General features: G+C 48.2%; 1 protein-coding gene across 5 annotated transcripts in view; it reads right to left on the bottom strand.

The window, feature by feature from the left end:
* Positions 1-14,637, bottom strand: part of GRM8 (glutamate metabotropic receptor 8) — a 767,368-nt gene extending 752,731 nt beyond the window's left edge. For 2 of the 5 annotated variants that reach the window (XM_032644030.1, XM_032644028.1), the window contains exons 1-2: positions 14,496-14,637; positions 3,815-4,637 (exon numbers count right to left, since the gene is read on the bottom strand). In XM_032644030.1, coding sequence (XP_032499921.1) covers positions 3,815-4,324 — 510 coding nt within the window. In that variant the 5' untranslated portion in view covers positions 4,325-4,637; positions 14,496-14,637. Of the gene's footprint in view, positions 1-3,814; positions 4,638-13,828; positions 14,077-14,495 lie in introns of those variants that run through there. The other 3 variants (XM_032644031.1, XM_032644029.1, XM_032644033.1) reach the window with 3 other exon arrangements.
* Positions 14,638-17,857: the final 3,220 nt, after the last annotated feature.

The following is a 17,857-nucleotide window of genomic DNA, read 5'->3' as shown; positions in this document are numbered from 1 at the left end:
TACACACCCGCCCCCAGGGCATGAGAAGAGAGGGTGTAAGCCCCGCCCACACTCAGGGTTGACAATCACTTGTTTAGTGTGGCATTCAGTGCCCCAAGGGGCGAGGCCACAGGCCAGCTTCCGCCCCACACCCACCCCCCAATGAAGTCTGGCTCCACCCCCTGCCCAATTCTCCGCTGAAGTTAAAGGGCTGATTTTACCATTTGCCCCTGAGCTTTGATAGGAAGAGAAACAAAGACAGGGCAACATTCCTTCCCTCTAGAGAAAAGCAGGACCAGCTATACACCACAGCAGAGGAGCTGCCCCTCACCGGGACAAGGTGCAGGTTCTGGGGAGCTAAATGAACCTCCCCCCAATACCTGAATCCCCTTGACAAAGACAAATCATTTCATTGCACCGCAATTAGCGATCCCACGGAAAACAGAATCCTCCTCTGACTTAAACACAGACATGTTGTATGCAGATAACTGATAACACATGCATAGCTCCTCTCCTGAAACAAGGCTTCGATTAGGAGAATGGAGAGGGATACAAACGAGGCTTCGATTAGGAGAATGGAGACGGATACGAGGCCAGGAGAGGCTGCCACAGGAGGGCCAGACTGAAGGAAGAGGAAGATGGGCATGCCTGGGGCACTTTGTCTCCTTCACAATGTAGCCCAGGCAGATAACACATGGCTTTACCGGGACTGTCCAGAAAAAGAGAACTGGGACCTTTGGAGATTACTTCTGATTTCAGCCCAAATGTTTTCTATACAATTTTAAACAGATTCCAGCTACATTCTAAAAACCCCAATTAATGCTTGTTGTTGAGCAGGACAATAAGTAATTCATTAATCAAGACCTGTTTACATCCCTCATGGTCAAGGTTAATTGTGTTTTTCCAAACCAAGATGCTCGACCTTCTGTGACTCCATTAATCCAGGAATAAGTGGCACTATACTGATATCCAGGCATCGTTTTAGATACTATGGGTCGTATGCCGTCCTGGAGGGGCCCAAGCGCCATAAAACTGTCCTAAATGTTTAATTTTATTCGGGTCATAGCATTTGTTTAATCAAATTATTATCTTTCAAAATGGAACTGTAAGCGAATCCCCAAAGCATTAATCTGCTAATCACTCCTTTGATAACTATTCTAATATGTCACGTCAGTCCTAGCATATGTGTTTAAACAGAGTATATATTCACACATAAAGTGAAACATTTTCTATTCCAGGAGTGACCATCACCATTTCATAATTAATATCAGTGTGGAGTGCTGGCTGGAGGTCTCATATGAATCGTCAAAGTAAACTAAAGTAGCACGAGAACAATTAAGTTGTAATTATCAATTCACAGTCACGTGGTTCCAGGTTCAGCTGGAAGATGGGCTGACCACCTACATCTTCTCACTTACTTGTAAAAGACAGATTTTTCAAGCCCCGCTTATTTGGTTAATAAATGTATCTGCGTCCATATATTCAATGCTCATTCCGGGCCAGCATACCGGTCTTAGTCATGACATCTACCGTAATCAACATCTCCCCCTGGCTAAAAGTCACCCAGTCCCTGTGCTTTGGTAAAGGGTGGCAGCCCCTTCATGTGCAGACCACAGTCTCGAGAATTGACCTATAGCACTGGACTCTGCCCAGAGTCAATGGTGTTGTAATTCTCCCACGTGATCAATAAGGTCCCTCCAGAGTTACCCAAGAATTGGCCAGTCAGTGAGAGAAGAACAAAGCAAAGAGAAGCCAGGTCTAGAATGCATAAAAACAAAACCTACCCTTCAGTTGGCCCGATGTCCCCTTTGGCAGCCCAAGCAGACGAAGGACACGGTCAGGTCCTGGTGGAATCCTTCACCTGCATTATCTCATTAAATCATCCAACAACCTAACACAGTGTTAACATCCCCATTTTACAGATAAGCTGATTCTGCAGCAAAATTAATGTAAACAAGTTTTGAAAACCTCAACTGAGCAATTATCGCCTCCATCCCACTCCTCAAATCCTTGCCCACTTTTGGCACCAGACTCCAGGAAAGAGACAGGATTCACGGGAATTACGATGGGATTGATGGGAACGAGAATTAGTTTATAAGGGGAGAGTAACAGGAGGGAGATGATCCTCACGAAAGTTTCCCCTTCCCTAAAAGTGGGTGTTGATGAGTTAAGAACAGAAAAGAGATGCTTTGGAGCATCGGGGGAGGGAGATCAAGTCAGAGAGGAGAAGAGAACTGGGAAACTGGCTGGAGCTGGACATCACCCCAGAGCCGAAAATGCCATGCAGCTCAGAATCAGGATGCTGGGAGAAATCCAAGATCCCAGGATGCTGGGGTAAACCTGGAGCTTCTGGTTGTGAATCTTGCCTCCAGGCAAGGGGTCAATTAGCCCAAGAGAAATCACTAACAACTTTCCAGTTTCCCTTGAATGTTTCCAGAGATGGACAATTAGAGCACCCTTGGCTGCCTATTTTAATCTTGTGTCCTCCTCCTTGCCAAGGGGCTCTTCCTAACGTCTGGCTCGGATATCTCAGGCGTTCCCTGACACCTGTGTGTGACTCCTCAGCGCTCCTTAGACACAGAGAGCTTCTGCTCAGCAGCCTCCTCACCTGAGAAAATTTCATCCACCTGAAAATAGTCACTAAGGGGCCTCTCACCATTCTCTCCTCCAAACTTAGGGAATTCATACAGAAGCTGGGGGGATGTTACAGACATGAACCGGAGTAGATGGTCCCCCAAGACAGCTTCCAAAGCGGAAAGCTTTTGATTCGAACCCTTCTATTTTCTGAAGTCAGTTTTCCATCGCTTTGTTCATTGTTGTCGCTATATCTGTCATCTGTCCAACTTCTCCATATTCTTTTAATATTTTTAAATCTAATATGCACAGAAACAGCTTCTCACAATATTAAACGAAGACTCATTAATTCAGAGTAAGCTGGAAAAGTCACGTCCCACTGAGTAAAAAATCAGAGTGAAAAGTATTTTCAATTTTTAAAATTATGTCTATTACAAAGGACTACATAACGGATGTTAATAAATAAAATGAGAAAGTTAATGAAAGATGAATAACTTTATGTTTATGGGACTTTATGCTTTCAAAATATTGTTCCATGTGTTGTTTTATTTTGCCAATTTTATTCAAAATGTAATCTATAGATAATAGATCATCCAACCTAAACCAAAAAGTCTCGAATTATCCTGCTAAATCTGAACTTTTAATTCAACAAGAATTACATATAATTATTCTAAGTCTGCATCAGAGCAGTCTGAATTAATGAGGTTCTGCTCTACTGTAGCTATAACAAACCTGACAACTTTATGGCCATCTTCTAGCCCAGAGTGTCACTCCCATCTACCCATTAGTAATAAATACTATTTCTCCACACAGGAACTTTTGTCATAACACAGCATCCCACATTAAAGAAATTTCACCAAGTAAATTATCTTAAATCTCAAATACCATAGAAATGTTTGATCTGATAAATGAGCTAAGAGTTCATCAGACCCTCGAAAAACACTTGCTTTGCTTTAAAATAAGCCTCAATAAACAGCATATCCCAAGATACTGAGGACCCAACATGTCATAGAAATTATCACCTTTCTGTTTGTTCAGAAAAAAAAGATCACAATTAATCCAATTCATTCTTTTTAAAAACGGAACTAAATCAACACTTGTAGAAACCTAGACACAAACCCCTCTCTGTGAGGAAACTGTGGCCCTGAGAGGGTCTACGAGCATCTTCACCACATTTGCTTTCCTCTTAAACCTGCAGTTGGAGTCAGGACAATTTATTGTCTTTCCACAATGGTCAGAATTGCCTAGTGCCTTTACCTACCTTAAAAAGTCTTAAAATGTTAGCCACCATGATGGACACGGAGCTCGCAGCAGCACCTATGACGCCAGAAATCTTGTCGGGCTTGGTGAAAATGGGTGGATCTCCATTAGCACACTTCACGTCAGAAGCATCTTTCTCTATCAAAGCCTGCACGAACGTTAGTGACTGCTCCAAAGCGTAGGTGTCCCTGGAGCAGGTGTCGAGGATCCGGACACCCAGAGTGATATTGGAGAGGAGATCAGGGTCCTTATTAATCTGGTCAATTGCATAAAGCATGGCCTCCAATCTGTGGATCCCTTTTTCCTTCTTCAGCTCCCCACAAGGCACCCCTCTCTCTCCCTTTGCGTGGACAGGAAAGAGACCTCCCAAAATGATGTCCCCGTCCACTCGTATGGAATGGGCATACTCTTGGCTGTGAGTTCTTTGCATCAACGTGAGGATCCAGTAGAACTTGGCAGTCAAGAGGAAAAAACAAGGACAAGAGGCTGATCGCTTTCCCTCGAATACCATTTTCTCCACGGGTGGTGTTGCAATCCAAGACCCAAAGTTTATTCTTGCCACAGAAGAAGCGGAACCACCTGAGGCTGTACCTTCTGGAGGCTACCATCAGGGCCCATGGGGAAAAGGCTCTGTGGGTTTCAGCAGGTGTTCTTGATTTGAATGTCACAGTGAATTTCCATCAGACCCCAAGGTTCAATTTTATTTCCATATAAAGTCAACTTGCCTGGAATGATGCAAAAATTAGAGCAACAGCTGAGGTTCTGATGTTGGGATGAGGTCACCAATTCACATCCTTGAAGTCAGCCGTGTAGCAGAATTATTCCTGGGAGGCCAGAAGCAAAAAAAGAAAGGGTTCAGTTCAAAGGGTCTACGTTTTTCGTATTTGAAGCCCTGTTTGCACCGACCTCTTTTTTATTGGTTAATTTTCCCTATTCAGTAAGAAACTAATTCTTTTTGTCCCCTTATGATTCTGAACACCTGGCTGCACAGCATCTAAACAGAGAGACTGATGACACTTGTGGAGCAAGGGAAACAGAAACGTATCAGAAACTAGGTTGATTCTCCCAAATCAGAAAGCATTTTTATGTACCATTTCATTTCAATAAATCCAATTTCTGTGAAGGTAAAAATCCTGAGATTGATGGCATGAGTTCTTTTCAAATCTGTTTTTACTTTTTACAGCTGTCTGAATTTAGCATTTAAATTTCGTCCACAAAATCAGAATGAAAGGCTATTTTCTGTGATGTATTCAACAAGCCAGTCATTTGTTAATGACATTTTTGGTGCCTCAGATTTCCCGATGGGAAAAAGTGATTATTCAATCACAAAAAAAAAAAAAAGAGAAAGGAATTCACCCAAGGAGCCCAAAATGTATAAGTTTTAGAGCTTGTGAAAAGATTAAACATAGAATGTCGGCTATTTTGTGTACATTATCTTATTGTTCTCTGATAACAAAAAAATGACTTGAAAATTAAACACATAGGGTAGGTTATGTGTGAAAATACTCCTATTACCATTGTCAGAGTTTCCTATTAATTTGTCAGAGTGGAAGCAATGGGTACGGTTACAGCTCTGAAGCAAACGTTTCTTGATCCTAGAATCACTAGAGAAAATCAGAGCTAGAGGTCTACTGAAGAGCTTCTTAATTTTGTCAGACTCAGTGGGGAAAACAGTTATTTCATCAAGACTAGAAATAACCTAGAGTGAAAACATCTACAAGCAAATCTATAGGAAAATTTTATTCTAGGACCTTCACTGTTAAAGAATGCCATGAGATTCTTTACAAGGACTTCTGTGGAGGTGTAACTGAAAACAAGAACTGACTTCACATAAGGGAATCTGATGTTTGAAACGCACATGCAGTTAAGAGAATAAACAGCACCAACATATTTTGGTAGGAGAGTTAATCTAATGTTCATTGCTCACCTATTTATACGTATGGGTTTGAAACCTGAACTTTGGACAACTCTCCTCTACCTTAGCCAACCAGCATCTGGTTGTGCTTTCCACTCATGTGTTCAATTTCCAGTTCATAAAATTTTCGTTCCTCCCCAACCCAAAGGAAAGGATGGTGCCTCTCTAGAGGCCAAGTGAACATATATCCAAAAGCCTTCAGAGAAAGCTGCACTTTTTTCACTTTTAGATGAGGAAAGGGGGCTTGTTGTATACACCTGGAGCAAACTCAGAAATACAGTCCATGGCCCAGTCTGCTGGGACAGTTCTCATCTGCCTGTGACAAGCATTTCCTGCCTCCTGGCACATGCTAAGCCCTGGATTTCCCGTATTCGGCCTCGAAATACTTCGTCCTTTTCTGATTTTTCTCACGACTTGACTAATATTCCGTCACACGTGATTCTCTTAGCAGCTGCTTCTCCCTCAGAAAATCTGTGATTTGGCAACAGTCTGACCTCAGGCATTCCACAAAAGGAAACACTTACAAAGTTAACTTGACTTTCTGTATGAAACCATTTAAGTGATGGACCATGGATTACACCAACCACCCATTACGAGAAGGAGGATTGTGCTTTACAGTTTCACGAGGAGGACCAGTTAGAAGACAGTAAAATCTCATTAACTCTGATGACTAATTCAGGGCTTGTGACCAAGTCCACAGGGCTGGGCTGACCCTGAGCGTATCCCTTCTGGCAGAGCACAGAATGAATGGATACTCGAAGGAGAAATGATGAAGGGGAAAAGGAAGGGGACATGCCGTTCTTCAAGCCACCTCCCAAGTACTTAAAACACTTCAGAGAATAAACGGTTTTCAATTATAGACGACCATAAACTCAGTCTATCTGCTAATTACAAATCATCCTTACCTGTGCTACTCAGGCGGCATTAACCTAGTTCCACTTGTTGTACAGCCCTGGAGGTAGTAAAATTGAGTTTCTTTTAAAGGTATTCATGTCTGCAATAATTTTTAGTCTCTTTAGCATCTCATAGGTCTGTTTAGAGCTTCAAGTTAGGGAAAGATTGGGGAGTAAATAACAGAGAGACAGGAGTTAGTTTTGTTTAGTGGATGAATGCACTTAAATGGAAAACAAGAGGTGCCATTTTGGTTGGGATTTACTGGGCAGTTTACTTGGATTTTTGCTTAAATCTCCTCCTTTGCAACACAGAATTAAAGGCACATAACCGCTCTGAAGCTCGGTTTTCTTGTCTGTAAAGGGGTGCCAGAACCTGCCACAAGGCACACACGGAGGAAAGCGCGGTAGCTGGCACAGGGTAAGTGCTCGGTGAACAGGAGCGATCGTTGCTAATCTAGTTCTGCAACTCATTTTCCACTAAAGCACAGCAACTTTTTCCATATTTGCCCAGTTGGTGAGATTGTTACTGAAAATTTTTGTCACTTTGAAAGTAAAATCAGAGCTACTTACAAAACGTCGAAATAGAGCAGTTATTTCAAGATCGGATACATTGTCATAAAAATCAGACTCTTGATGACCAGAAGGCTTAGTTTCCCTTCAAAATTCTAAGGAAACGTATATTTGAAAGTTTGTAGAAAACTACATAAATCTGGTGGCATCGCATAATCTTGCAGGGCCTAATCTCGCTCTGGGGCAATTCTTGTGAGCGTTAATCTGAACTCAGCCTAGTGGGCGTCAATGAATTTTAACAAAATGACCTTTTTGTGCTATCGAGCCAGACAGCTCTACTTCGTGTTCTGTGCTTGATTTAAAATCAGTTTTTCTCTCAAACGGACCTTCCTCTGGGCTTTGATAGAAACCTCACCTGAGTTGATGGACTTCTTCAAGGAGGCGTGAGGTCCACACTCCTGAAAGCGACCTCTGAGGGGAGAAGACACCTTCCACTATATCTGAGCCCTCAGGCGGAGGGCTTCCAGGAGGCTTAACCATTAAATGCTCGTGCGCAGCCCTTCCTGTTCATTCATTCCCTCCCAGCTGGTCCTAAGTACGCGGTAAATGGGTACCTTGTAGATCATTAGCACTTCCATTATCCACCTCCGTGGCCCGGGTCTGCTGGGGAGCAGGCCCCCCCACAGCTGGGACATGAGTCTGTGGCTCCCTCACAGGCTCTAGCTATTTCCTGAAAGGCCAGGAATATGGACAGCTCCTCAAGGACCAGGGCCCTGAATTCTGCTGCTTTTTACCTTCTAGGTACCTTCTCTGAACCAAAGTCTCAAGCACCTAACAGAGTATCTCACCGAATTTTCATACACCAATCATTAGGTCTTGTAAATGAGAAAAAAAGGCTCAAAGAGGTTGAGTATGGCCCAAAGCCCTCAGCTAGTAAATGGCACCACGGTCGAAGTCTTCAGGACCTCCAGGTGGGTCCTGCCCTTTGAGAAAGCCCCCAGTCTCTGCAGAGACTGGGACAGCACAAGCAAGGGGGAAGGCCCTGCCCCTCCACTGAAATCTTTCAGAAATGTGCATATCTTTGAGCGTTAGCTCTTTAAGAAAAATAACTAATTAGGAGGGGACAATCTGGGGGCATTTCCAGGGCAGGGTGATTTCTGAATGTTTCAACGAGTTGAGAATATCAAATGTAGTTTGTCCAAACCCCTCTGCTTCAAATTCGGTTTCCCAGACAGCCTGACACCATTGAGAACAAACCCACCAAGCCATGTGGGATCTATCTGGGTCTGTCACCAGGTCTTCCTCCAGCCACCTGGCAAGTGCTTTTAAGACACGGTGTGGTAAAATCCTTACAGGAATAGCAATAGCTAAGAACTGTAATCGTTTTCTCAGAAAAAGGCCAAACAGCCTCCCTCTGCTGTATTCCATTCAGCTCTTTAACAAATAGGTTAAGCTGAATATCGTCATCAATTCACAAAATTGCAAATCCGGCAGTTTTTCTTGAAACAGCCCACATTTGCAGCTCTTTTTGGTTGTTTTAGAAAATGCATCATATTTGTTTATCATCTCCTATGCCACCACAGGTATGCACAGCCCTGGAATCCTGGTGGGGACAGAATGAGGATGGGCTAGACAGAGACTCCCCTGGCAACAGAGGCCTGGAATTGGATCCTTGTCTGACAGTCGCTGGCTGGTGACACTGAGCACGTCACTTCACCTCTGTGTGCCTCCATTTCCTCATCTGTGAAATGAGTGAGATGAACCATATAATCTCTAAGGTGTCTTCCAGCTTCCTGTTCTGAGGTTCTATTATTTAATGATAAGGGAATATGAGATTATGCTCAAAACACCAGAGCAAGGCTTTGCCAACTGAACACAATAACTGATTTCGTTTCGCAAGCTGAGTGGCTTTTCCCCATCAGTGAGAGAGGGTTGTAAAAGCTCTTCTCTACAAGCAGGCCCCATATTAAGAAAATCTGATACATGAGAAGCTCAATTTACTAAACAGATAAATTAGAAGGTGATTATTTGCATTACAAAAGAATTCACCACAGGTTTCCTTTAAATAGCTAAATCCCCCTGTGCATTTAAAATGCAATCTGAGATTTTTTTTAAAAAAAAGAGGCAAAAAAAATGCAATTAGATTTAGAATTCAATTTGCACCATTTTTTTCAATAACACAGCTATTGCATAAAAAGACCACATTTAAAGTAATGAGAAGCGACTTTTATAGTATGTATCATATAAGAAGAGGGAAAGGGGCTGAAACAAACATTTACTGAATGCTACAGCGTGCCTGGAGCACGTTACCTCATTTGCATTACGAGATACACCAGTGAGGTTGGTATCACAGCCCCCATTTGGTATATAAGGAACCTAAAAACAAAGATTATATGAATGTGTCTAAAATCTTGGGCCGGAACTCAAATGCAGGACTGTGATATGTTCTTTCCCTTACCCCACACCCCTTGGGTGCAGCAGACCATGAAGAATGTCAAGCTGACCCTGATCTGATGATGTGGACTGTGAGTGTGGCATCCTAGGTTCTGAGAATTACCCACCAGTACTCACCCCATGGCACTGGGCAAGTCACTTAACCTGGGATCAGTTTCTTTGTTTCTAAACTGAGGAATGATTTCTGGCCACCTCCTAAGGTTGCGAAATGAAATGATATATGTCAAAGTACTTTATAAACTGGCAAGTGCTGTAAGAATGTACAGGGAAACTATCGTTTAACAATCAGTCCCGCTGGGACTTCCCTAGTGGTGCAGTGGTTAAGAATCCGCCTGCCAATGCAGGGGACACGGGTTCAGTCCCTGGTCTGGGAAGATCCCACATGCTGTGGAGCGACTAAGCCCATGCACCACAACTACTGAGCCTGCGTTCTAGAGCCCGAGAGCCACAACTACTGAGCCCACGTGCCACAACTACTGAAGCCCGCGCACCTAGAGCCCATGCTCCACAACAAGAGAAGCCACCGCAATGAGAAGCCCAAGCACCGCAATGAAGAGTAGCCCCCACTCGCCACAACTAGCGAAAGCCAGCGCGCAGCAACGAAGACCCAACTCAGCCAAAAACAAATAAATAAAAAATAAATAAATTTATTTTTAAAAACATCAGTCCTACAATTCAAATATTTTACTGGTGTACTGTGCTTAGAAGACCCTAAAAAAACACTTTCCCATCATACACAGGGCTGGTCAGACCTTAACAAGTCATGCGTCCAAGAAGTCAAAGGGAAAACTGGAAGGAAGGACACAAGAGGAAAAGTCAATGGAAATCAACATCTGGCTGGAAAGCTGAAGTTCATGGACACTTGGAGCACCCAAAGGGCTGTTCTGAAGAAAGTGGTGACAAGATATTCTTCTGTAGTGAGAAGAGGACAATAGGATGCCTTCCTAAGTTGTATGCAGGACAAGATGCAGAGCTTCTACCACTACGGCTCATTACCACTAGAAGAGTTAGCCAGTAAACAGCCAGAAGATTTCTATCTGCAGGGATACCCTTGCCTGGAAAAGTATGTGCTCAATAATTTGCATATACTCCTCTTCAGCCTCTCCTACATCTTCCCACTTCTGCGCACCTGCTCCCTCCTCCCCCAGACCTGGATCTGCCCCCTCCCTCAGGGCTGATGTGTCCTACAGGTCACAACCTTAAGACCTGGTTTCCTGTTACTGTGGCCCTCCCCAGGGAGTGAGTAAATTCATCAACAGGTATCAAACCTGAAGATGCATTACTGTCATCCCCCAACTGGAACAGCTGCATTTATAAGACCATTTCCAGGAGATCCATAATTTCTTTACCAAAGAAATGTCTCTAATAGTGGTTAAGACTGGCACTGTAACAAACCAAAGCCGGGAGTTATCATAAGTCAGGAGCCTCTCAAATCCATCCCACAGCAATGCCCACCACTCAGAAGGCAGGTCCTGGGAGAAAAATGCATCATGCTCAAGGTCCTCAGTCAGTGGGTGAGTTCATCACAAGTTGTCCAAGTACCAAGTAGAAATAAAAATCAAACCAAAGAACTCTCTGAGGGAAGGAAGGAAGGAAGGAAGGAAGAAGGGAGGGAGGGGGAAGAAGGAAGGAAGGAATAAGGAAGGAGGGAGGGAGGGAGAGGGAAGGCGGAAGGAAGGAAGGAAGGGAGGGAGGAAGGAAAGGAGGGGGGAAGGAAAGGAGGGGGGAAGGAAGGAAGAGAGGAAGATAGTTCAAATATAAATTTCTAGCAGACAGAAGACCCCCCTTAGGATGGAAACATCATAATCCAGCTGGCTCTCCGTTCATATCCTTTTCTCCCACACAACATGGGGTGGTCTTCCCCCCTGAGCAAACTACACGAGTGAGTCTGGTCATGTCCAATCAGGTTCTATCAAGAAAACAGCAACAGTTTCCTGAACCTTCAAAAGCCAGCCTATTTGACAGGCATCGAGATATGGCCAGATCTTTGCTGTGGGTCCAGCTAAGAGATAACTCCATGCAACCATTTCTTTTTAAGACACTGAGACAGGGCAACCCCATTCCCTGGACTAAAGCAAAGTCCTCTTTCTGTTGAGTATTCTAACTACAGGAGGAAGACCGTGGGAAAGGAACTTGGAAGGAAAAAAGCATTGCTACCACGAGCACATGTATACAGTGTTCTGTGCCTCATGCCCTGAAGACAGCGAAATGCTCTTACACAATGATTGGCACCAGATGTTGCCAAAGTGAACGTCTGCGTGTTGTTTGCTGCATAAATACCAGTTAAACAAGCCCTGCGGCAGCTTCAACCTGCCCAGCCAACTTTGAAAAGAGCACATCTCTCCAGACCTCTGACTTTCTCCTGCAATCATTAGAGCTCAACTCTTCCTTTTATCTATTCCTTTTGGATTTAGATGTTTTTAGCATTATTAAGTAGTAATAATTTGTAAAAGGAGCAGGAGGGCAGAACTAGCTAGCACAAACCAAGTAGAACAAATGGAGCCTAAGTAACAGTACAGAGCTGTGTTCTCAGCATCTTTTTCTTTATTCTGGATAAATCCTCTCCTGGGGAACCTCCCCTCACCTATTTCTCCCCATATCCCTGATTTAAAAGCAAGAATTCTTTGTCATTATCTCAAGTATGATACAACCTGTAGTTGACTTTGAAATGGGAAAATTGCATTTAAAAGCTTACTTCATCTTCCCCGATGGGTAAGGCTTTTCAAAATTATCAAACCACATATTTTCAAGAAACAGGCAATGAACTCCACACAGCTGGTTCTGTCTCCGACAGAGATCTTTGAGGACATTATTCACAAGCAAGGGACCAAGGTACACTAAAGTGGTTTCTGTAGCCATTTGCAATTACTGACAATTTCATAACGGAAAATGGAAATTATAGTCAAGTGCAATAAACTCTTCATCCAAGATCTACCTGCTGGTGGCTCTTTTTTCTCTTTTTATTTTTTCTTTCAAGCAAAATACCAGCTATCATCGGAATGCATTTCTCCCGTTTGTGATTTTCCTTATCGATACCTCCACCACCAACCCTGTTTTCCAGTTCTGATGTTGGCAGGATTTGTATTCAATCGCGGTCGTGGCCGAGACGGTAGTGTATTCTTGGATGTTTGCGAGACTCCCACGCCGTCAGGTCTGTGGGAAAGGATCACCCCCAAATGGCAAATAGGGCATTTCCTCCTCGGGCGGGACTCGCTCCGGGGACTGAGGGTTTGGGGCTTCTGCAGCTGGCGGGTGGGTCTATATTCACCCCTGCCCTCCCGGGCGCGCAGACACCCTCTGATCCCCGGCCCCGGGGGAAACAATTCTTCAGGGAAGCGTCGAAGGCGCCGTCTTGCGCAGTTGGCTGACTCGCACAGCCCTCCGCATTTCAGGTGCACCGAGGAAGCGTGTCAGACGGGGTTTTGGGGGGCGGGGGACTCTGTTACATTTTCACCAACTGTACGAACCTCAGAGGATCTCCGAGCTGCTTGGCAGAGCCCCTGGGCTCGCTCTCGGCGCGGCTCAGAGGGTTCTCCGCCTCTGCCTCTATCTCAGCCCGCAGCCACTCACCCCGCCCCCGCTCCCCTCTTCCCTGCCGCATCTTTCTTTTTCTTCTCTGTTCCTTCGTCTGTTGAACCCCGGCTCCGGGTAGAGCCAGGGCCTTAGGAGAAGTGCCCGGTTCCTCTTGCCTTTCCCGCGCCGCCGGGGTATTCCGGCGCCGCCCCAGTCCCCCGGCGCGCCCGGGGATCCGGGCTCCGCGCGCTGCAGGGCAGGGAGCGCCTCCGCCCCCGCCGCACCTGGCCGCCGCGAGCGCCCACACCCCGCGCGGGTCCCAGCCAAACTGGGGCCACGCTGGCCGCAGGTGCTTCGGAGGCGCTGTCGGGGGCATTGCCTTTGTCGTTTAAACTCAAGATCCCCGAGACCATTACTCCTCCTCCCACCCCCAGCAGGACACGGAACTCCAGTGTTTTCCTGAAAGCCGCAAAAGGGGGGCGCGGAAACCCCAACCTCGCCGGGCTAACTCGGGGAACGCAAGCTCAGGCATACCACACGTACGCTGTGTGGGGATGTGGGGTCTCGAGAACCCCCAAACCACCCGGCTTCCCCCGCGACCCCCATCTTCCCTAGATCCTGCTTAGACATTCATCCAGCCCCACGCTCAGGAAGGCGGGGGTTACCCCAACTCATCCCGGAAGCCTCTAACTTCGGAAGTCCCTCCCGTTAGTTCGCGGAACGGAGGTACCTCGTCATTTCGGCGGGGCAAGTCCGGATTCCGCCAGGGCAGATCCAGGAGGTCACACGGGGCAGGCAATCCGCGGAAGGAGCGCTTTACAATCCTGCCGCCGCACGCCCCATCCGAGCACCCTAGGCGCGCCTGCCGCTTCCCGTCACCCTTCAGTCTCCCATTCGCCGACTAAACTTTTGGGGGACCACATCTCCAAGCCCTGGGAGTTCCATGCTAAGCCTGCCTCTTTTCTGAACCTCCTCACTGGAATGTAATCATGGGAAGATAAGAGGGGTGGCTGCCTTGTTCTTTGCAACGTAAAATCAACAGACACCCAATCAAGCTCCGATGCCCGGCCAGCCCCTCGCCCCCTGGTGCCCACTCTCCCTCGCCTCTCATTCCCGTCACCTCCGCCCACCAGTTCTCTCCCGGACCCCGGGTGTGCAAGGCCATCTACTTGTGCCCAGGAAAAGCAAATCACTAAAGCGATCTGGGAAGGAACGGTGCACCTGGCTGTCCACTGAACGGTTTTAGGGAAGAAAACGAAAAGGGGAATCAAAACGGGGGAATTCTCTTTTTTCCTCAAGCACAGCCTTTGGGGAGAGTTCGGGGGTGGGGGCTTTTTTTCCTGTGGTTCGGCACTTGCTCTTCTCTTTTCCTCTCTCCGCTGCTCGGCGAGCCTTACCCTGCTCCCCACAGAGGGCGCGGTGAGGAAGCCCGCGGGGGGCCCGCAGCTCCATGTCAGCGCCGCCAACGCCGCCGCCGCCGCTCTAGGAGAGCACCGCGGCCGCACTTGTGGCTGGTCTCGGGGCTGAGGGGGCTGAGCTGGCCCAGCCGGCGCCAGGTCTCTTCCATGTGAATAACAAATACTCCCACCGGCGGCCGCGATTGGCCTGCGCCCGGCGCCTCCAGATCCTCCGCCCGCGGCCATTCACCCGGCGCGGTGCGGGGAGCCGCGGCCGGGATCGCGCCCGGGATCGCCAATCGCTTTGCGCCAACCAGTCACTTCGGGAAGCAGGAGGAGGAACCCCGAGGGACGGGAGCCCCTGGATTTCGGATTTCGGTGTCTCGGTTCTGCCCGGGTACGGGCAGGGAGAGGGACACTCGACCGGCGGCGGATTCCCCTCCGCGCTTCATCAGCCCTCATTGATGCGGGGACCAGAAATGTCAATAGTTCTGATTTTAAAAATCACTGCATCCGCCCCGCCCCCGACAAAAAAAGGGAGGACCCAAAGACTGGGGGTGGGGCGGGGAGGGTAGGAAGAAGTGCAGGCGGCTGTAAGTAGTAGTAAGGCTGTGAAGGAGAGGAGCGCCTCCGACTGCCAGACGAGCCCGGGACACGCGCGGGAAGCGCAGCACGAAGGCCACCCGGAGCACGTAGTCGGGACCACGAGCCCGGGGCTCGCCTTCGTGAGCAATGGGTCACGAAAAGGGTCACCGTGAAGAATACAAGGTAGACGGCACGTGTCCCGCCCCACGCTTTCACGTTGGGGATGCTCAGAGTAAAGCCTTCAGCTGCGCGCTTCCCCTGCAAAGTTTGCACGCGCCGCGCTACCGCTCGGCCATTTATCCTGCCCCGCGGCACCGGGCGATCGTCTCTCCGCCCCCAGCCCGCGGCTCTCGGGGCGCAGTCTACAGAACCCCCGCAGCCCGAGCATGGACGGAAGATCGGGCCGCTGCGGGCCCTGCGCAGAAGGGGGGCGCGGGCCGGCACGGTGACCGGCATCTTATTGAGCTGATTCAAGCAGCTGCAGATACGGGGCGGGAAAATCCTGGGGACCCACGCCACGCAGCTTCTGGGTTCCCGAGGGGAAACTCAACCGATGGAAGCCCGCCGGACTCGACGGGCACGGTCCAGAGGCACTCTCCACAAGTTACTGCCCAGGCACCCCGCACCTGCCCGGGGCGAAGGAAAGGAGCCGCTCGCCGCCCAGCGCCCGGGAAGCTGCGGCCCGCCCGACCTTGTGTTGGTGAGAAAGTTCCATCTAGAGGCGGCCGCGCGCAACTGCAGCCGGCGCCCCAGGCCTGACCTCCTGCCTTGGCCGCCCGGTGAGCCAGGGAGGGAGTGCCGCCTCTCCCCACCTCCCAGACAGCGCGGGAACGCTGGGGCAGAGCGGGACACCAAGCAGGAGATGGGGAGGATGGAGGAGGGGAGGACAGGCCCGGTGCAAGGCAGGCCCTCTACCCCCGGTCGCATCTCTGCAATGAATTCCAACTTCCTAAGCATCATGAACTTCCTAAGCATCATGACAGGTACCTTGCGTTATTCTGTGTATTGCTTATCCGGCGTGGGCTTCTTTCATTCTCACACCAACTCTGAGGTGATCAAAATTATTAAGTCCACTCTACAGATGAAGAAGGAAACCGAGGCTTAGAGACACAGCGAGAAAGCCCTAGAGCCAGAAATCAGAGCAGCCTGGCTTCCAAGCCCCATACACACTTTCTCTCTGGGGCTGTTGCTTTTCCCAAGGCTGGTGTTAGGGTACCAAGTTTCCTCTTTCATAAAGCCACCCTCGCCCTTTGTCACTTAGGAAAAAAATCTACAGGTTTCCAGCCCAGGAGATCTCTTCTTTCATTTCCATGTCTTCGCATTCCTTTCCCTTTCCTCTCTCATCACCACATGAGGAGCTAGCTATTCGATTGTAGAATCATTATTTTATGGCTGCAACCGCCTGGAGGGAGGATGGAGAGTTTGGAGAGATAAAATAGGCTGGATCCCCTGTCCTCAAGTTTCTATACCGGGATCCTCAATTCACTGTGAACGCACAGCACAGCCTTGAGGGAGTGACCAGGGGGCAGTGCAGCCTGGGGCAGGGAAGGTGCAAACAGAGAAGGCGGCTTCATTGATACAGAGATGGGGCTGGGAGGGCTCCTGGGTCACATGCCTGCCCATGGATTTGGGGAACTTTCTTATGAACTGGAAGGGCTCCCTCTTCCCCCAGAAGTGTGAAGGGAAGCTGCGCAGCCTGATGTCCGTAGTAGACAGCCCACCCCCGCCGCACACTGCAGACTGGCGCCATCCGGCTCATAAGAGCAATGCAGGTGTGTGAATAAGTCCCTCTGTAAACCCTTTCCTATGTGTGCCTTAATACATTTGTGGGGAGGGACTTCCCTGGTGGTCCAGGGCTTAAGAATCCGTCTTGCAATGCAGGCAACTCCGGTGGTACGATCCCCGGTCAGAGAACAAAGATCCCATATGCCGCGGGGCAACTAAGCCCACGCCACAACTAGAGAGCCCAAATGCCACAACTAAGACCCGACGCAGCCCAAAATAAATAAATAAATATTGAAAGAAAGAAAGGAGGAAGGGAAGAAGGAAACATATGTCTCTTCTTAAAAAAAAAAAAAAAAATTGGGGGGGAAAAGGACATGAAGGAGAGGGCAGGCAGAGCAAACCCAAAGGTACCCTGTACCCACAGAGCTGCTGACAGCACCGTAGCCCTCAGCGTCTGCTAGAGGCCAGCTCTGGCCCCAGGAGTATTGTCACCCAGGTGAGCATGGAGGGCAGCACCCCGGCACTCTGGTGGGCCAATCTCAGGAACAAGGACAGCACAGCCGGTTGTGGCTTTGGAGGCCTGACAAGACTGAGTGAGCTACTCAGGAGAGGAATGCCTAAAGAGCCTGCTCTTCCCCTTCCCCTACCGATCGCTACCTGCAGAGAACTGGGGTCCTGCGTGCACATCGTGGCCTTTTCCGGTGCAGCCCTCTGAGAGATGAGCAGAATTGGTCTCTCCTAGGGAAAGTATAATTCTGACGTTCGGTTTTACATCACCTTTAACTCTTGAAAGTGAGAACGGGGCCGTCATCCCAATCTGACATGGAATCTGCTCGATACGGAATAAATTCATTCTATGTATTCCAGAGTGTTTCCAGTGACTTTATCTGGTGGCCCCTGAGCAAGTGACAAGCTCATATGCAGGTCAGAATCCAGCCAGACTGATAGCCGCATCAGGGCACAGGAAGCGAGACTGTCTCCACAAGTCATTGGTCCCTGCCAGTAACATTCACATGGTTACACTAGGCAGTCCAGCCCGGACTCACCACGGC

This window comes from Phocoena sinus, chromosome 9 (genome assembly GCF_008692025.1).
Source record: "Phocoena sinus isolate mPhoSin1 chromosome 9, mPhoSin1.pri, whole genome shotgun sequence".
Lineage (NCBI taxonomy): Eukaryota > Metazoa > Chordata > Mammalia > Artiodactyla > Phocoenidae > Phocoena > Phocoena sinus.
Note: the sequence above shows the minus strand (reverse complement) of the source record. Positions and strands in the feature narration are given on the sequence as shown.